We start from the raw sequence: 20869 nt of genomic DNA, 5'->3' as shown, positions 1-20869 counted from the left end.
ATCATTTTTCACATCCACAAATATTTCCAAAGAATGAAGTCCTGGGTCAAAGTAATTGCAATTTTTAAAAAAAGATTCATTTATTTATTTGAGAGAGAGAGAGGAAGAGAGAATGAGCAGGGGCAGAGGGAGAGGGAGAGAGAATCCCAAGCAGACCCCAGCTGAGTATGGAGCCCCACATGGGGCTTGATCTCACCACCCTGAGATCATGACCCGAGCTGAAACCAAGAGGCAGACACTCAACCAACTGAGCCACCCACGTGCCCCACAGTGTTGTTGTTGTTTTTTTTTTTAAGATTTTATTTATTTGAGAGCGAGAGAAAGTGTGAGTGGCAGGGAAGGGCAGAGGGAGCTTGCTAATACTACTTACTGTATTGAATATAGAAGGGTTAATTGGCCCAGGCTTTGTGGAGAGTAACTTAGTATCTTTTAAAATTGCAATTAGGGACGCCTGGGTGGCTCAGTTGGTTAAGTGTCTGCCTTCAGCTCAGGTCATGATCCTGGGACTGAGCCCTGCTTTGGGCTCCCTGCTTGGTGGGGAGTCTCCTTCTGCTCTAATATTTTTGACTTTGTATATCGTGGTTTTTTTTTAACCATGTAGAACTTTGTTTTATGTAGTCATATTTATCAAATTTTTTTATTGCTTCTGTTTTTGTGGTGTAGTAGATTAAGAACATGGATTGTGGAGCTCAACTGCTCAGATTCAGATCTTAGTGCTGCATGTTTCTGGGCGAGTTACTTAACCTCTCTGTGCTTCAATCTCTCATCTGGGAAGGTGGGGTAATAATAGGACTTGACTCATAGAGTCCTTATGAAAATTAAAAGAGTTAACGTATGTAAAGTGGTAGAGCACATAGGAAAAACTCTATGTAAATGTTTACAGCTGTATCAGTCAGGATAGATTAGGTGATGCTGCAGCAACTAATAGCCCCAACATCTCATTGGCTTGTAACAAAATTTATATCTTAAACACACCACATGTGCATAAAAGGTCAACTACAGCTCCGTTCTATATTGTCTTCCCTTGGACCCAAGCTGATGGAACTTATTTTGGTATATGGTTGGTCTGTGGCACAGAGAAGAGATCATAGTAAAAGCACATACTGGCTCACAGTGTCTACCTGGAAGTGGTGCACATGGCTTCTCACATTTTATTGGCCAAAGCAAGTCACATGGACGCTCTTGAGTTCAACAAGAGCAGCATGCATTTTCCTCCTGGGGCAGGAACATCCAGACAAGGCCATCATAGGCAAGGAAACTGGAATGTTTAAGAGATAATTACACAGTCTACTGCAGCCCTTCTCATTCTCTTGCATCCTGTGGGGGCCTCCACACCAAGATTGTAAAAAATTCTTCCCGACTGTGTCCCCTGAGGAGGGCCCAGAAGATACTCCCTTCAATGTGGTATTGTGAAATGTGCTGATGGGAACAGCCGCATCAGAAAGTTCAGAAACTTGGCAGTGGGTGTCCTCTGCAGGCTGAAAATGACGATGATCAATGCTGCCACTGAAGTAGACTTCCTGATCTCAGAGGCCAAGTGACAGTGTTTCATACCAGAGACAATAGGCATGGTCACTGCAATTGGTGGTGGGCCCACAGTGGCAAATAGAACGCTTTGACTTGTGAGGATCTTCGATGGAGTCCCTAGCAATGAAATCGATGGTCAGCCTGCTAAAAACCTAATTTGATTTACATAGTCGGAACTTGCCAGGTAAGCAGAGATCTAATTTGGGTCACAATCATAGAGTCCTGGCCTCTCACCCAGTTCCAAGGTCTGAGCTGGTTTACAGACCTGGAACCCTTTGACACTGCTCCAAGCATATACTCAGAATCTTTCTTCAAGCCCCAAGAGACCTACGGCCATGACCATGGGCTTCTTTGGAGAACAACAACCAGCACATTTGAATTTACTGCTCTGACTTACTTAGGAAGGAACTTGTAAGGCTGCCAGTTTGGAGTGAGGCCCAGAGCAAGAGAAGGTCTTTGGGTATCTGGGCTGTAGTACATGCTGCTCTATCACATGAACGCACCTGAAGACAGACAGGGACAGACAGGGATGCTGTATGGAGAGTTCAAAAAACTCCAAACCCCCAGTAGAGAATTGCTGTGCACGCCCCTGGAGTTTGAGGGCAAAGCCAGACCCTTTGTTGCAAATAACTATTTTTTTCTGTGTGAAACAGCTCTTGAGTTGTTACTGGCCTCTGACAGAAACAATGTTTTGTTTTGTTTTTTTCTTTTAAGATTTTATTTATTTATTTGAGAGAGAGAGAGAGAGAGCATGAGCAGGGGGAGGGGCAGAGGGAGAAGCAGGCTTCCCGCTGAGCAGGGAGCCAGACTCGGGGCTCGATCCCTGGACCTGGGATCATGACCTGAGCTGAAGGCAGACGCTTAACCAACGGAGCCACCCAGGTGCCCCAGAAACTGAGCATTTGATCATGTTGCTTGAGCTGCCCATCATGAATGGCAGGGATGAGGATGGCTCATGATAGCCCTGAGAACAGAGGAGCACGATCTCTCGTTTTTTAAGTATGATGGGAGAAAATGGAACAATCCTCGAGTACTCCCAAGCCCTAGCAGTGTTAGACAATGGGGTGGAAAGAGCTGTGAAATCCTGGAGGCAGCTTCTACTCCTCATAGTGACCCCTGCATGGTGCAGGGCAGGGGGGCGTGGTGGTGGTGGTGTGCAATCACATATTCTGTATCCAATGGTTGTAGAAGTCGTGGAGCTACAGTTGGGCCTGGAGAGGGTCCGGCAGTTTGGATACAACTCCAAGTGACAGGGTGCCCCTCAGTGCTCAGCTATGTTATCTTTCCTGCGGAGGGCTTCTCTGCTCCCTGGGTGAAGTCCAGCTTGCCGTCATATGCTTCTGTGGCACCCTGTACTTCCCCTTCCTAAAGGATAATTTTCAGAGAAAGGTAAAAGCATGTCTCTTATGCAGATATAAATTAATGAAATGGAAGTATACCAGACAGGGAAAGAGAAACTATGAAAAAGAACTAGGCAGATTATAAAAATAATCTGAGTTTTAAAAAATGATCATATTTAAAAAATATAATCTTTGGGGTGCCTGGGTGGCGCAGTCGGTTAAGCGTCTGACTCTTGATTTCAGCTCAGGTCATGATCTTGGAGTCGTGGGATCCAGCCCTGCGTTGGGCTCCAAGCTCAGTGCAGAGTCTGCTTGAGGATCCTCTCTCCCTCTCCCTGTTCCCCACCCCCTGCTCATGTGTGCTCTCGCTCTCTCTCAAATAAATACCTAAAAATAATCTCTAAAAATATAATCCTTAAAACGGAAAAAATATTATTGGAATTAAAATAGAAGGCAAATAGTTGAAGAGAGAATTAGTACACTGGAAACCAGATTTAAAGACATTTCTTCAAATACAGCACGAGACAAGAGATGGAAAATATCTGGGGGACAAATGAAGACTAACCGCCTGGGCTGGGATCATGGATTCAAGACTTCCAGGCCTGGCAGGATTGAGGTGCTGTTAGAAGTCTGAGTGGTCCGAAGATTTTCTTTCCCAGTTCTTTTCCAGTGACGCTCCTGACTGGGGTTGTCACACGGCAGCTGTTCACTTCTAGCTGGTGCCTGTGTATTGTTCAAACCATCTGTTAACTGGCCTAAGTCTTCTCTTCCTCTGGCCACAGGGCAATCCCAGTGATGCCGTGGGTGTGGCTTGAGGGCGAGGCAGCCATGCAAGGGAGGCTGAGCCACCTCGTCCTGCCTCCAGCAAGCGCCTGCATGTGATCCTGTGTAAACCACAGCACCTCCACGTACCTCGTTCCACTGCCAGGCACCCAGCCGCCTCCTGGTCATTTTACTTCACACTCAGTTAAACCTCAAGCCCTGTGGATTTTATCCTACTGTCTCTTCCAGGCATCCTCCTTTCTCCATGGACTCTCCTGCATTCAGTCCTTCTAGACAACTGAAACAGTCTCTACTGCGTCCCCACCTCCCGACGGGCCTCCTGTCATTGCATGTGTCCTTCTGTCCAGGACCTTTCTCCATGGCCCATCTGGCAATGTCCTCCCTGCTCATTCTCTTCCTTAGCATGGCACCCAGGGTTTCATAGATTTGTCTCTATGCACTTCTTGGGCTTCATCTCTTGTCACTTTTCTAAACTCAACTCCAAATTCCAGCCATACTGGACAATTTTTGACTTCCTGCAAGTGTTCTATATTCTCGCTTCTAGGCATGAGCACATGATGTTTCCTTTGTCTTGAAAGGGTTTCTCCTACTCTATTTGCCCCATTGCCCTTCTGATACCAATTCATTCAAAATACATTTACTGAGCACCTACTGTATGCCAAGCACAGTGCTTAGATGTTCTTTCCTCCAGGAAATAAACCTTATCTTCCAAGAATGGATTAGATGCTTTTCTTCTGTGCTTTATGTAATATCGTCTCATGTTACTCCAGTGATATATTAGAATAATATATATGATCTGTACAATCATATATTGTATTGTACTTTTCAGTACTTTGTTGTCTCTCTCACTAGATTGTAAGGTCCTTGAAGGCAGGGAATGTTCTTATTTAGTATTGACTACTCAGACTCGCTAACACAACACCTGACACATAGTAGGTACATACTAAATGTTTAATAAGTGGATGAGTTCATGAATGAATTGGTTCTGTTTTGAGATCCCTAACACTATAACGCACACACACACACAACATGCATGCGTAACAAAAATACATAGGAGTAATGAATATATGCACACCGTGACAAATAATGCACACTCATTTAACAATATTAAAAAAACAGAAAATACAAGTAAAATGGAAAAAATTAAAATGACTGTCTAATAGGCCATCAAACAAGTTTACCATGGTTCTAAACTTAAATTTCTTCCAAATGTTTGTTGGTATCCCATGATGAACATCTTTGTACATAAAGTCTTTTTAAATATTTAAGATTACCAATTTTTTTAAAAGCCCAGAAGAGGGATGCCTGGGTGTCTCAGTCAGTTGGGCAGCTGCCTTCAGCTCAGGTCATGGTCCCAGGGTCCTGGGATCGAGTCCCACATCAGGCTCCCTGCTCAGTGAAGAGTCTGCTTCTCCCTCTGTCTGTCGCTCCCCCTGCTTGTGCTCTCTCTCTCTTTCTCTGACAAATAAATACATAAAATCTTTTAAAAAATAAAAATAAAAAGCCCAGAAGAAGTAGTTCTAAAAAATTTAAAGACAACTGATAGATATTTTCAAAGATGTTTTACCAATGTTTGTTCTCCTCACCAGCATGTGATAATGATTTTATTGCACTTGTTTTAATTTTATGACTAGCAAAGTTGCAGCTCATAGGTTTTTGGGGTTTAAATATTGAAGGCAATTATGTCTGTCTTCAAATATGACTTGACTCTAAATATTGATTCTAAATTCTAAGTGGGGGACTGTTTGTCTGGTCCAGGACAGCAATTCTTCTTTTAATATGAAATAAAGCCTTAGCTACTGTTTAAATAAATTATCAAAGTTTAAGGTGATTTATACAGTTCACTGATGTGTGAATGAGAAATTGATAAAGTGAGTAAGCAAGGAAATAACTTGCAAAAGCAAACAGATCTTCAAACACTTGAGAAAGCTACAAATACCATCCCAAGAGAAGTGGTTCTAATAGGCTGGAGGATTATACATGAAGAAATTCAGCAATTCTAAATTAACAGGCTCTGAAAATTCAAGAAGGAGTTGCCGGTGTGCATAAGAAAATTTTCTTTTCAATGATTCCATTTTGCAACTTTTATTGTAAATGAAGAAGTCAAATGGGGCATGATCTGAGAAGTCTGGTGTTTTATCCTTCCTCCTCTTCAATGTCATGGTTTAGTGTTTTAGCACTTGAACTACTCCTGCCTTATAGTAGATAGAACAGAACATACCAAAGCTTCAAGCATTTCCCTCTTGGAGGTGTTTCTTTGAACTTGTAATGCTCACCCTTAAGACTCATCCTTGCTAAAATGTCCCATTACAGAAAAGGACTAACTGGTTCAAATGTATGTCCTCATGTCACTCACTTTCATAATGTTGGTGTAGAGGGGAGAGAAAAGGTCTTGTCAGGTATCCTGGTTGCAGTGATAGGTCTGCCCTCTACCAATTATTAGCTTAAGTAGGTCACAAACCTCGCTGGGGTTCAGTTCTTCATTCATTCATTGGAGATGATATCCACCAACTTTCTCCTAGAGTTAAAGTGAGAAGCAGATGAGAGGTACTTTGTAACTATAACATGGGCTAATTTTGCAATGTTGCGTTATGAGCAGGGGTCCTTTTCAGTGTTCAGATTTTAATAATTGAGTGGGGTTGACCAAGGTGAATCTTCGCAGTACCCACTTTAAGGAGGTCTTTGGATCCTATGTCCATCTCTTCTGCTTTCCCACCCCTTCCCTGACCTGGAAAAACCCTGCCGCTTATCCCTTAGACATTTTTCCATCATCCGCGGCCCATTCTAAGACACTAATGGATGAAAAGCCTTAAGAAGCAAAGGCATGGCTCTGGAATGTAGAGTTTCAGATTCTTGCAGCAGATGACAGAGAAGTTTCATCACTGTCTATGCCTTTAGGGCAGCAGGACATGGGTGCAGCATTTCTCAAACTAGAGCCTGTGAACAAAATTTTAAAATGTGTGTTTTCATTTCATATATTTAAACAAATATATACATATTCTGGATCATCAGTGTGACTATTGTATAGCTTAGTGTTGCCACGTAATTTCAGCTTGCACCCTCCTTGTTTGTATATATAGACTATTATAGTTAAGCTACTAAAAAAGGGGATGCCTGGGTGGCTCAGTGGGTTAAGCCTCTGCCTTCAGCTCAGGTCATGATCTCAGGGTCCTGGAATAGAGCCCCGGCGGGTTCCCTTCTCTGTGGGGAGCCTGCTTCTCCCTCTCCCTCTGCCTCTCCCCTCCGCTTGTTCTCTTGCTTAAATAAATCAATAAAATCTTAAAAAAAAAAAAGCTACTAAAAAAACAGGGATTGAGTTCATATACACATGGTAGATACAAGCCAGTTAAGGGCACATGATATTAGGGATCGCCTGACTGAAGGCTTCTTGGTGATTCAGATGGCAGGGGAATGGAACATGTTGCTGGTATGATGTAAGCACAGGGAACCCCAAAACAGCTGTGTGGCAGCAGTCCGCACCATCTTCATGTTGCCAGGGGCAATTCAGTTTCCCGGGAAGACAATGGCATCCATGTCATTAGTGATGCTCCTTGGACTGTTACTGGTTTTATACTTTTATTGATATGAAACTTGTAAGTCTATTTTGATGTAAACATACAAAGCTCATGTCAGGTTTTCTTCTTGTACATACTTAAGAAACATCATACAACTATTTACATCAACATTGGGAATCTATATTTTTTAAAAGGGCTTTGCACATCACTCAACTTGGAGAAGCTCTGAGGTAGTACGGAGAGCATCAGCCACAGAAGTCAGGTTATCTGAGTTCTAGCTGGGCTGTGATGTTCGTTAGTTTCGTGAGTCACCTGGAGGACTTTGGGCTGCTCATCTCACCTCTGTACGCCTCAGTTTGCTCCTGTGTGGAACGGGAGGGGTTTGATGATACGATTTTAGACTCTCTTCCAGCTGTAAATTCTGTTCTTTAAGAGGTCAAAGCCCTCATTCAGGAACGCGGCCAACTACTGGCTGGTGCTATTTGTACTCTGAGAACGAAGGCTGAAGTCGCTGTGCATTTAGCCAGAAACCGCGAAGACCACCAGGAGGCTGCTTCTGGCCACTCTGACCTCCATGGAGGAAGGAAGGGGCCTCCGTAACTGTTGTTGACTCAGGGGCAAGGCACACACCTTGGATCACCCTGTTGTACGACGATGATTCCTTGTGCGGGGGTTGGTCATCAAAATCAGGGCTTCTCAATCCAGTGAGCTTTCCTGTCTGGAGCCCCACCCCACTTGAGAACCAGGTTGAAATAGACCCTCCCCTTTGCTGTTGGACTGCATCAGATCTCTCCAGGGTGTGGCACAGAAAAATGGCTGGCAAGCAGCTGAGGAATTTATCCTTGGAATGTGCTCGGTGCATTTCTGGAAGATGCTCACAGGCAGAGGTACAGCTGTGACCAAGTCCTGGAGGCTTTGGAAGGTCAGCCTGGAGAATTCCAAAGGGATTAAAATCTAAACAACTTGAAAGTTTCTCCTCCCTCCTCCCTTTCTTCTTCCTTCTCTTCCCTCCCTTCTTCAACAACTAAACCTTACTGTGCACATCCTGTGTTTGAGTCTAAGGCTTTCATTATATATATATATATGTATATCTCCATATCTTAATTTTCTAAATTCCTGATATATATATATATGTATACACACATCTCATTTTATCCTCACCACACACCCTATGCAGCAAGTACTTTTATTATTTCATTTAGTGCACATTCTCCTATCAGAACACTGAGGCACAGAGGTTCAAGTTGCCCATATTCATGTGTGGAAGAGATCCAGGGTACACCCTTTGGCGGTCGGGCTGTGGGCACAGAGGCGAGAACAGGCAAAAGCTGGCCCACACCCTGGCCCACAGACCCTGGGGTAGGCCTGGCAGCTCTGAATGGTAGGGCTCAAGCAACAGTTGTGGAATCAAGAAAGAGACCCTAGGCCTGCGTTCTCCAGCAGGGAGCTGAGCCCTGGCTGCCTGGAATCGGCCAGAAATGGACAGGAGTGTCCCCCGGCAGCCCATTACCGATGTGCAAGGGCTACCTCAGCGCGCCTCACCCAGACTTGGCGGGGTCGCCCTGGGCCGGAGTCGCAGTCGGGGTCCGGGGAGAGCGCGCGCTCTTCCCCGCGGCTGTCTCGAGTGGAAGGGCCGGCGGGCCCGGGCGCGCAAGCACCGGAGCCCGCGGATCAGCAGCCGCCACCTGGGGGCGCCCCTGAGCGCCAGCGCCACCGTCTCCGCCCGAGCCACTAACCCCAAGTACGCAGAATTGGGGCTTAGGAGCGCGCGAGGGAAGGGAAGCCGGGACCCAGCGCCGCAGAAACCGCCGCGTCCCTGGCCCCGAGGGCCACGGGAATTTTCTTTAGTAAGCTCACATCCCAGTAAGGAAGTCAAAATAAATAAATACGTAAAAAGCTTAAAAAATGTTTTTCTTGGGCGCCTGGGTGGCTCAGTTTGTTAAGCGACTGCTTTCGGCTCAGGTCATGATCCCAGGGTCCTGGGATCGAGTCCCACATCAGGCTCCCGGCTCAGCGGGGAGCCTGCTTCTCCCTCTGACCCTCTCCTCTCTCATGCTGTTTCTCTCTTGCTCGCTCTCTAATAAATAAATAAATAAAATCTTAAAAAAAAAAATGTTTTTCTCCTCCTTCCCCTGCTTGGGGTTGTCGGTTGTAGTCGACAAAATGCCAGCCACACGTAATGAAATTTGCAGACGAAAACGTAAAAATACAGGCTATAGATGAGGCTGTCTGCATGTTATGCCATGCGGTAATCATGAAAGTTCTTTAATTCGAAAAAGAGCACATATGTTTTAGCTTTTTGTTGTTTTGTTTTTATTCACACACAGAAAGGTTCACATAGCAGGCTGTTAGTTTTAAAATACTGAGAGCTCCAAACCCTGTTTCCACCCATAGGAGTCCTCCACAGATCATCAAGACCTCCCCTCCCCACTGTCCCCTGCAAGGAGGGGACCTGCTCTGGTGTGTGTTGGGGGAGGAGGGCCCCATTTCAGACCTTGGGCCAGGGCTCATTTATCTTAGATTTAGCACGGGTGCATGTTAACAACTTTTGCAGGTTTTACACCTATAATCGATCGGGTCCCTGGCAGTGGAAATGCAAGCTGAGTGAGTACCTGTGCAGAATTAATAGGAAAAGAGGCGCACTGGAGTTGGGTTTCGAGCACTTGGTCAACCCCCAGCCCCCACCCCAAGGCCTAACATGCCTCTAGTCCCCATCTTTCCCCTCCAGTTCCCCAGCTGTCGCTCGGTTCCCAGGCTGCTGTCACGTCTATGCCAATATTCTTCATGTCAGAGGGCAGTTGTAAATCTCTCTTCCTCCACCCTTTTCTGTCTCACCCCCAGTCTGTGTTCATTCTTTAACAATTCTTTTTCAAAAAACAATCTTAAGGGGGCACCTGAGTGGCTCCGTGGGTTAAGCGTCTGCCTTTGGCTCAGGTCATGGTCTCAAAGCCCTGGGATCGAGCCCCGCATTGGGTCCTCTGCTTGGTAGCGAGTCTGCTTCTCCCTCTCCCTCTGCCTCTGTGATCTCTCTCTCTCTCTTTCTCTCTCAAATAAATAAAATCTTAAAAAAAAAAAATCTTAAAGTCATGAATACCCTTCTATTTGCTCTGCCAATCCAACTCACAGGAGATAGCCACCACTAACAATTTGCTATACTTATCTTTTCAAACCTTTTTTTTTTCTTTGCCTGTGTGTGATTTTTTAACTAAATGTGGGATTATATTTATATTGTTCAGCAGCTTGCTTGCTTTCTTTTTTTTTAGAGAGGGAGAGAGAGAGTGGGTGGGGAGGGGCAGAGGGAGAGAGAGAATCCTTAAGCAGGCTCCACGCCCAGGGTGGAGCCCAACAGGGGACTCGATCTCACAACCCTGAGATCATGGCCTGAGCTGAAATCCAGAGTCTGACGCTTAGTTGACTGAGCCACCCACCTGCCCAGGCACTTGCTTTCTTAATTCAACAATATGTGATCAATCTTCTTCCATGTCATTGCTTACATATCTACTTCATTCTCCCTTGCCCCAATTTTATCGAGGTGTAATGAATATGTTGCATGTGCATATGTATACTACACATGTTTAAACTGTGCAGTTTGACCCGTTCTGACATATGTGTACAGTTGTGAGACCACGCCCACAGCAGAGATGAAACATTTAACAATAGGTAACAAGATAACGTTTGGTAAAACCAGGATATTTCCATCACTTTCAGAACCTTCCTCATGCCTCTAGATAATCCATAGGTTGCATAGAATCAGAATTGATAAAACATTTCATTCTTTTTAATGGTTACCAAATTCGGACCAGTGTGGTAGATTCAAAATCCTGCCCGTTCTTTGCTACTCCTTCCATTGAGAAGCGGAGTCCATTTGCCTTCTAGACTCTGGCGTGCGCCTGACACAGAGTGCTGCAAAAGTGATCTGTGACTTCTGAGGTGAGGTCAGAAGCCTCTGGGAACAGTCTCTCCAAGCCCCAAGCCGCTGTAAGAAGTCCAAATACCCTTCATGCTGGAGATGGCCCTTGGAGAGACATGTGAGGATGTAGAGACGTGTAGCCAGTCCCCAGCGGTGCAGCCAGTGGCCATTCGAGTCACCCCAGCTATGGCTCCAGACATGGTGAGCAGAGATAGGTCTTTTCTGATGTGCCCTGTAGACATTTCTGATGCAAGCAATTATGAAAGATAACAAAATGGTGGGTTTTTTTAGGGCACGATTTTTTTGGTTTGGTCTGCTAGGTAGCAATAGATAACAGGAAAAAACTATTCCTTTATCGAAAAATATTTAGGTTGTGTCCATTTTTCCTCCATTACCAACTACCCTCTATATGTACTTTTTTTTCTCATATGTAAAAATTTCTCTAGGATAGATTCTCAGAGATAGAATTGCTAGATCAAAGAGCTATCTTGGGGCACCTGGGTGGCTCAATCGGGTTAAGTGTCCAATTCTTGGTTTCAGCTCAGGTCATGATCTCATGGGTTATGGGATCGAGCCTTGTGTTGGGCTCCATGTTCAGTGGGGAGTCTGCTTGGAGGTTCTCTCCCTCTGCCCCTGCCCCCACTCACAGGCACCCGCGCTCGCGCGCATGCGCTCTCTCTCAAATAAATAAATTAATTAAAAAAAAGCTCTCTTCTTTCTCTCTCTCTCCATTTCTCTAGCCTCTGTTTTGATAGGGGTTGGCAAATTTCCCTCTAGAAAGAGCATATAAAAGTGGCCTTTTCCCCTCACGCTCCCAAATCCCTTTGTCAACTTTCTTCACCATCTTGTGTTTCATTTGCTTATATCCCTAAATGAAAGAGAATAACTCCTATGCTGTCTTACTCATAGGATTTCGGTCAAGAGATCAAAAGTGAAATCTGAATAACACAAAATGTCATCTATTGTGATGTGGGACCTTGATCATTTGGGTATGAAATTCCTCTGAATTTGTCCTTTTCCCAAGATAGCCGATGCAATCCTGTCTTCTTATTTTCTCTTGTACACACGTGTGTGCATGCACACACACGCACTATGAATACATATGTGTATCTTATATGTATATATGTATATATACATTCACTATTATCAGTTTGAATGATTTATGGGAACGATTAGCAATTCTTGAATCAAATACATTGTAAGAATTATAAAACTGTAATTGTATTTGTCATGGCCTCTAGTGCTTCTGGGAATAAGCTAATCACCAGCTGAAAGCAGGAAATAACTTGACTTGTAATACAGAGTATAAAAGTTCATTCATTTTAGGAATTTTGTACTTTTTTTGGAGGGGGGACTAGACAATATTTGTCCATACAGAAAAGAGCACTATCGTCTGAAGCGGAAGAATTCAGTATATTGTATACCACATTTCTAGTATAGTTTGAGCGACCGCTGCATTGTTTACAAGTGTATATTTCTATGCTAGTGCTCTGCAAAATTAAAACACCCCATGCAAACTGCTGCTACTCTGTTTCCTTGCTCTTGTCTCCCTCCCACCCTTGCAGGGCCAGCTGGAGACTGCTGGGTCTTCCAGGCACTGCTTCCTCAGCTCTCTCAGTTCTTTGATTCAAGAATAGATCAAGCATTATCGTGTTGCATATCTATTTTCCTCTCCCCTCATTTGATCTCACAGCAGCTGATTAAACATTCAGCCTTGACCCAAATCTTTTCCATGGGTACCGTGACCTGCATTGCATCCCTTTATGTCGGTTTGAAGCCTCAGAAATTCCGCAGGTGAAATTAGAAACTGGCACCCACATTCAGAGGGTAATGAGAGACCGAAGACGGTGGCAGGCCACTCCAGGTCAGTAGGTGGCTGTCTCAATAAGCAAGGGAACTTACATGGGCCACCTGGGTGGCTCAGTTGTTAAGCGTCTGCCTTCAGCTCAGGTCATGATCCCTGGGTCCTGGGATCGAGCCTCGCATCAGGCTCCCTGCTCGGCGGGAAGCCTGCTTCTCCTTCCCCCACTCTCCCTGCTTGTGTTCCCTCTCTCACTGTGTCTCTCTCTGTCAAATAAATAAATAAAATAAAATAAAAAAAGAAAATTACTTTAAAAAAAAAAAAAAAAGAAAGGGAACTTACATATGAGGCTTGTCTTAGGTAGCCGGGAGACGAGTAGATCTCTGCACCTGCCTGACAGAATCTTAAAGTTTATATAGAGACCTTCACTGGGTTCAGTCATGTATTCAGTCCAGGTGGTCTCAAAAACATATTGCTCTCTCAAGGCTGCATCCTTGAAAACAGCTCCCACTGTGGGAGTGGTGGGCAGAAGTTACAGTCCAAGGACAGGGGAAGAGGTGAGGAGCCTTTGATGACCTAAGTCCAGCTCTCAGGTCAACTGGTGGTCATGTCTTCTCGATGATATCCTCCAACACTTTAGCATCACAAATCACCAGTTACTAAAAATATTTTAAGGAATTAAACATAATATTTAGAAGAAAGTAGAGTGATCATGGATTTAGGAAAATCTGCAATAGAAACACATTTGGGAGAAAAATATGCTTATATTTGGATGAATATAAAAGGATGATGTTTGGTGAAGAATTGACATCACAAAACTCAACAGAATTAATTTTATTTCTGAGATTTTTGGAACTAGAGATCAGTCTGGCAAGAAGAGAGTGTGTGTTAGGTACTTTGATGAGTAGATCCACATGTCTCTATGTATCTACAAGATGATTTTCTCTAGGAAATGGTGGTGGAGTGGTTTGATGGGGAAACAATGCTCTGAAGCTGGGTTGAATGATAAAAAAAAAAGAAAAGAGGGGCACCTGGGTGGCTCAGTTGGTTAAACGTCTGCCTTCGGCTCAGGTCATGATCCCAGGGTCCTGGGATCGAGCCCCACATCGGGCTCCCTGCTCAGCAGAGAGCCTGCTTCTCCCTTTCCCTCTGCCTGACACTCTGCCTACTAGTGCTCTCTATCTCTCTGTCAAATAAATAAATAAATAAATAAATAAATAAATCCTTTAAAACAAAAAAAATAAAAAAGAAAAGAAAAAAAACATAATTAGTAATCCCAATCACCTACATTTAGGTAATTTTAGACTTCAGAAAAGTTGCAAATGTAGTACAGAGTTCAGGTGTGCCCTTCATTCAGCTTCCCCCAATGTTACCATCTTACAAAATCATGTACAATAATCAAAACTGGGAAATTAACATTGGTACAATAGTGTAATCTAAACTGCAGACTTTATTCAGATATCTTTATTTTATTCTATAGTTTTCCCTTTTTCTGTCCCAGGATCTAATCTTGATTCCTACACTGCATTCAGCTGTCATGCCTCCCTCATCTCCTAATGTAACAGTTCCGTGGTTTTTCCGTGTCTTTTATGATTTTAACACTTTTGAAAAATACCGGTCACTTGCTTTACAGGATGTCCCTCAATTTGGGTTTGTCTGATGTTTTCTCATAATTAGAATGTAGTTTTGCATTTTTGGCAGGAATACCACAGAAGTGATACTGTGTCCTTCTCCTCAACTTATCATGTCAGGAGTTTCATGATGATGACGTTGACCTTTGTGGCTTGGTGAAGGTGATACTTGCCAGGTTTCTCCACTGTAAAATATCCGAGCCCCTCACTGCTATTAATAAATACCTTGGGGAGATCATTTGATACAGTGCAAATTTGTTTCTCCTCAAACTTTCACCCACTAATTTTAGAACCCATTCTTAGATTTTGTCTGTCAATTATTTCTATTTTCCTCATTCTATATTTATTGATAGGAATTCCTCTGTAGAATTATCCCTTCTCTCTCATTTACTCATCCAATCATTTATTTATGTCAATATGGACTCACAGATATTTATTTATTCTATAAATTATAGAACTTTTATTTTACAAATTATCCAATACTATATTTGTTTTTAATTATTTGTCAAAACTACATGATTTAAAAGACAGAATAGTGTTTTTTTAAAGATTTATTTATTTGAGAGAGAGAGAGAGAGAGAGTGCATGAGAGCAGCGGGGAGGGGTAGAGGGAGAGGAGAGGGAGAATCCCAAGCCGACTCCAGGATGAGCATGGAGCCCTACCCCTGGACCCTGAGATCATGACTGCAGCCAAATTCAAGAGTCCAGGGCTTTCCTGGGCTTAACCGACTGAGCCACCCAGGCACCCTTGGATTGAATAGTATTTCAATTACATGTCTGTGCCATGAATTAATCCAATTCTTCAGTGTTGGACATAGAATTTATTTATTTATTTGAGAGAGAGAGAGAGAGAGAACAAGCAGAGAGCGGCGGGCAGAGGGAGAGGGACAAGCAGGCTCCACCGAGCAGAGAGCCCGACATAGGGCTCCATCCCAGGACCCCGGAATCATGACCTGAGCGGGAGGCAGCTGCTTAACGACTGAGCCACCCAGGCCCCCCGAGTTCTTTGATACTATTAAAGATTTTTCATATACAGAAATCTTTGAGTTTTTATGTGTTTTCATAACTTGGTTTTCTAACAGCAGAATTATTTGGATGTTGGAAAAGTTTATACTGGTGGTTGTGATCTAGGCGGTGGAAACTGTCAACATGTCCACACGGAAATCACACGGTCCACACACTCCACCCAGACTAGTCAGCTGTGAACTGAGGCTGGAGATCCTGGAGTTCAGGAGGACCTCTGCCGGCAGGGTCAGGTAACTCAATTGTCAATAACCTGAAGAACACGTAACAATAAAGTTATTGAAGTTGAGAAAGAGACTTCCGGTAGGGGCATTTCTATTTCCGTCAGGGCCTATATTCTTTGCCCGCTTCTTCTATATCCCAACCGGAAATATTTGTACCCCGTTTAGAGCCACGTCTATCCTTGCCTCGGTCCCGCCCACACACAGTGGAAGCATTTCCGGGGTCAGGTTATTCCGCCCCGCCCCGCCGCCGGTGCCTTGCTGGAAGCCCGGGCTCCCCCGGAAGTGGCCCGGGCCTCTCTGTCGGGGTCCCCACCACCCCGCTGCTGCTGAGTCCCACAGGGGCAGCGGCAATGGCAGAGGCGGCGCTCCTGCTGCCGCCTGAGGCGGCGGCAGAGCGCGACGCTCGGGAAAAGCTGGCTCTCTGGGATCGGAGACCCGACACGACGGCGCCGCTGACCGACAGGCAGATGGACTCGGTGCTGGAGCTGAAGGCGGCGGCAGAGAACCTGCCCGTTCCGGCCGAGGTGAGGTGACCTGCTGGAACCTGGCTGGGGCGGCAAGGAGGCGGGGCTGGGATGCTTCTCCGGCGCGCCCGCAGACCCCGGCCTTGCAGACTGTAGCCCGGGGGCTCTCCTCCCTCCTCCCGTTTCACGGTGGCTGCTCGGGTGGGAGAGGCCCCCTCACCTTCCCGGGCTGTCAGGCCTCGCACTGCCGGCGATCGCCGACTCTGCTCTTGGGCGGGGACGGCTGCGGGGGCGTCCAGTGGCTGGTGTTGGCTGGCACCCAGCCCTCCACCTGCGGCGTGGGACGGTTGGCTGGGAGCCTTGCCCTGCGCGTCTTGCCCCGGGTGTCCCTGCTATCAGCTGAGGCGTATTCCTGCTGCCCACCATCTCCCAGGAGAGGGCACCGAACCCGAAGAGCTTTGCTTCAGGACAACCTCCTTCCTATTGGTATTCGTTTACCACCTTAATGAGTAACCCACCTTCCTTTTTCCACGGGGGCACTTGGAGAGACACAACTTGATCCTGAGTGACGGTTTCATTCATCGCACATTGAGCAATAAGCTCTCCACCAAGTACAGGTTATGGGAGAGCGATTTATCTGACCTGTAACAGAGCCATAAAAATGAATTTTCTTTGAAAGCTGGGTCAGTACATTAGGGAACGCTGGTTTTCGGTGTTAGTGTCAACGTTTTTAATCTTAATTAAAATATTATGTATATTACCGCTTGTGTGATTCAGTTCAAGTAGTTACAATACCAAGAAGTACATATTATGAATTGTCAGATGTTTGGCAGGCTTTTTTCTGGTTTTGAGAGCCAGGTTTAGGATTACTATTTTATTAATAATGATGGTTATTTTTTATGTTGGAAGCACTCCTTGTACACGATTTGGAATTGTGTCCAAAGGCACATTGTTTTTAGAGACAAAGTTTTTTTTTTCTACCCTCAAATATTAGAGGTTGAGAACTTTGACTTGAAAGTTCACTTTTTTTTTTTTTAAAGATTTTATTTATTTATTTGAGAGAGAGAGAGAGAATGAGAGACAGAGAGCATGAGAGGGAGGAGGGTCAGAGGGAGAAGCAGACTCCCCGCCGAGCGGGGAGCCCGATGCGGGATCGAGTCCCGGGACTCCAGGATCATGACCTGAGCCGAAGGCAGTTGCCCAACCAACTGAGCCACCCAGGCGCACTGAAAGTTCACTTTCACTGTTATGTGCTCCACCGTAAAGTACAGGTGTTCTTTTTTTTTTTTTTTAAAGATTTTATTTATTTATTTGAGAGAGAGAGAATGAGAGAGAGAAAGCACATGAGAGGGGGGAGGGTCAGAGGGAAGAAGCAGACTCCCCGCCGAGCAGAGAGCCCGATGCGGGACTCGATCCCGGGACTCCAGGATCATGACCCGAGCCGAAGGCAGTGGCCTAACCAACTGAGCCACCCAGGCGCCCAGTACAGGTGTTCTTTATTGTGTTTCTCTGTCCACCTGTAGGATGCTATGCTGAAATAAAGGAGGAAACGGGGAAATTTCTTTGGCTTGGCTATCAAAGTCTTTTATTCTCTGCATAATAGAAGTTGTTTGCTTTATAAACGTTCCAGTCTATTTATAATTGATTTGGCCTGTTACCGAAGCGGGATGCTTGGACATTACAGCGCCTGTGGGGAACATATCCATGAGAATAGTAACCCAATTTGCTTTTATTATCTTAGCTTATAAACTGTTATTGAGCATGAAGGAAAGGGGTTTGGAGGAAGTAAATGGAATCTTTCATTTTCACCCCATTTTTTTTTTCATATTTATGCAGTATAATGCCCACATTCACCTCATGCAGTCGTTTAACATATATTATGTGCCTACTCTGGGCTAGGAATTGAGGATAGAAGGATAAGAAAATCAAGATCCCTAGTCTCATGGAGCTGACATAATTGTGATCAAGAACTTGTAAAAAAGAACAAGGTGAGTTCAGACAGTGATCCATGATATAAGGAAAACAAAAGATAGTGTGACACAAAGGGACAAGGAAGGAAGCCTAAGAAAGTGACAGTCTAATGTGAAAACTCATGATGGAAAACAAGATGCCAGCCTTGCAAAGGCTAGAGAAATAACCTTCCAGGTGGAGGAAAAAACAATGCAAAGTCATGGGTAGGAGATGAGCTTGACAAGTTCAGGGGTTCAGTGAGTGTGTTCTGGTACATGTAGCTTAGATCTTGGATTCCTACGAGAATGAAATGACCTTTATTTACCTGTCTGGGATCTTTCAGGGGAGTCATTGCTCTTTAGCTATCTACAGTCTTCATTTACCTTTACTAAAGTATTTATATGTCTGGTGGGAACATTGGAATTGAATTCTTTATCTGTTACCACTCTTAACACTGGTGCTGAAAAAGAATGCCTCAGTTTTTATCTAGTGTATCTGTAAAGGATTTTCTGTAGTGTTTCACAATTTTCACAAGATTAATTACTTCCTGAACAACTGGAACTGAGCAGGTTAGTCGAATAGCAAAAGGCCAGCTAACGCTTCAGTAAATATCATAAAGCTGTAAGAACTTCTGTAGAAAATAGCTTTCTCTTTTATGAAGGGGAACTGGTCTTATCTTGGAAAGAAGTTATATCTTTTTTTTTTTTTTTTTTGGTGTTAGATAAAAGAATTTGCAGTAGAGTATTAGGTAGACTGGTTTCTTGTAGCCAGGGCAAATTTTTTAGTAGTGAGGGCCTTTTTCTTTCTGCTGAACTTAGTAGTTCTTGATCAATGCTATAATAATTGATCCTGAAATTTACCTGAAATGTACTGTGACAGTGTTTTCCTTAAGGCTGTGTGTTCTTAATATATTTAACTTCTTTGAGCCTGTTTTCTTCTTTATAAAATGGGGTTCATAATAGTACCTTATTCGTCTGATGGGGAGTTGTGAGAATTCAGTGAAATCGTGTATGTAAAGTGCACATAGCAAGTGACCTGGTAGTATTATATTATATGCTTTTTTCCCCCCAAATGATTTTTTTTTTTTTTTGGGAAGGGGGGTACGCAGGGCCAGTAAATCTGGTTCGGGGCATATTCAGTTTGAAATAGCCAAGTTAGCAGTCGAATAACCCAGTGAGAATGAAGGAAAGTGCCTATTAACCTAGGCGAATCCATACCTGGGAGTATTTAGAACTAAGGAAGCTTAGAAGCTTACTTCCTGATAATTTTTTCTGCCGACGGTTTTGACCGGTAAAGAAAGGTTACGAGATAAGACTGTTTTAAATCCTTGAGGGTTTTGCGAGTGGACCCCAGTGCGATTCTTGAGGGTGGGGTACACGAAGGGCTCCACGGTGGGTAGCAGGGACCCGGCTGGAAGTTTACCTTCTGGAGAGCAGGAGAGTGGGGAAGCCTCCAGGCCGCCTGGGGAGGCCTAGGGAGCTGGAGGACCTCGGCATGCCCTTGTCCTAGCAGCCAGCTCTCCAAACTGGGGCGCTCCTGCACCCTGGCCCCCGGCACACCAGCTGTGGAGAGTGCGGACACAGTGCGTCAGGCAGGGGACTCACCTGCTCTGGACGGGGACTGAAGCCCAGGCCCACTGGTCCGGCCCCAGCAGGGCTTCCAGGCCTCAGACGCTGACCTCGGGCCATTTCGGGGGCTGGAGAACCAGGAGCAAGGCCCAGCTTGGAGGGCCCTGGCCAGGGCTGCTTACTTCTCCAGAAGAGGCGTCCTCCCGTTGTCCTCCCTCGAACGTTCTCTCTTCTTGTCCTCCCCTCCCCCCAAATGATTAATAACTTGAGAGAATAGGTTAGAATTTTGTGATCCTGAGCTGATACAGGTGTCACTCAGACCAAAGGTAAGAAAAGAGGTTAAGTGCCTTGAGGAAGGTTCTGTGATTCCATCTATACCTCTTCAATGATTTGCTCCAATGAGAGAAAGTAACATCAGGTTTCCTTTAGGGAATGAATTGTTTAGATTATGAAAGTGATATTCTCTAACCCAGAACTGTGCAAGAAATAAAGTTTGGGAAAGAAAGGTGTATTTGTTTTTTTCCTGGGCCTGCTTAACTCGTCAGGTAAGGTTGATAGTTTATTGTAATTATTATTTAAGATGTTAACATACCATTTGCATAAACTATACAGTAGCTCTCTAGGACTGCCAATTAGGAACCTAGATCTGTGCTCTTCTCTCTCTGGTGATAAATGTCTGCTCCATCTGGAAGCCAGCACAGTGTGGGTGAGCCAGAGGACTCAGGAGTGAATGAGTGAATGAGAGCCAGTTTATTTATTTATTTTTTTAAAGTGATTTCTACACCCAATGTGGGACTCGAACTCATGACTCCCGGATGAAGAGTTGCGTGCTCTACTGACTGAGCCAGCCAGGAGAGCCAGGAGTGAATGAGAGGTCAGAACAGGAAAGTTTGTGACACTACCACACCTCTTCTTGATTTTCCTTTCTATTCCAGGTGCTTTGAGAAAAGAAGACAGCTGAGCAAATGTACCTAATGGGGGCATTTTCTCATACTCTTTTAAAAAGCAACTTGTTTTGTTTCTATAAAAAATTACTTCTTAGAAGTGGTCTGCATGACTTCTCTCTTGCTTGGTTTGAGAGTAAATGGTTTTGTATTAGTGAGAACAAGGGAACAGGACAGGAAGCCTCCTTC

The 20869-nt window shown here is 44.7% G+C and overlaps 1 protein-coding gene and 1 long non-coding RNA gene across 3 annotated transcripts in view; both read left to right on the top strand.

Moving 5' to 3' along the window:
- Positions 1–15971: 15971 nt before the first annotated feature.
- COG3 (component of oligomeric golgi complex 3) overlaps positions 15972–20869 on the top strand; it is a 77606-nt gene continuing 72708 nt past the window's right edge. The window contains exon 1 of one of the 2 annotated variants that reach the window (XM_081814944.1): positions 15972–16278. In XM_081814944.1, the coding sequence (XP_081671070.1) occupies positions 16105–16278 (174 nt within the window). In that variant the 5' untranslated portion in view covers positions 15972–16104. The remainder of the gene's footprint in view (positions 16279–20869) is intronic. The other variant, XM_081814943.1, reaches the window with a different exon arrangement.
- LOC145720646 (uncharacterized) lies at positions 17294–20151 on the top strand. The gene is made up of 2 exons (XR_014143771.1): positions 17294–17489; positions 17708–20151. It is a non-coding gene; the product is annotated as an uncharacterized LOC145720646 (long non-coding RNA).

Source organism: Leptonychotes weddellii, chromosome 3 (assembly GCF_054177405.1).
Source record: "Leptonychotes weddellii isolate Sample4059 chromosome 3, ASM5417740v2, whole genome shotgun sequence".
NCBI classification, from domain to species: Eukaryota; Metazoa; Chordata; class Mammalia; order Carnivora; family Phocidae; genus Leptonychotes; species Leptonychotes weddellii.
This window is presented reverse-complemented; position numbering and strand designations above follow the sequence as displayed.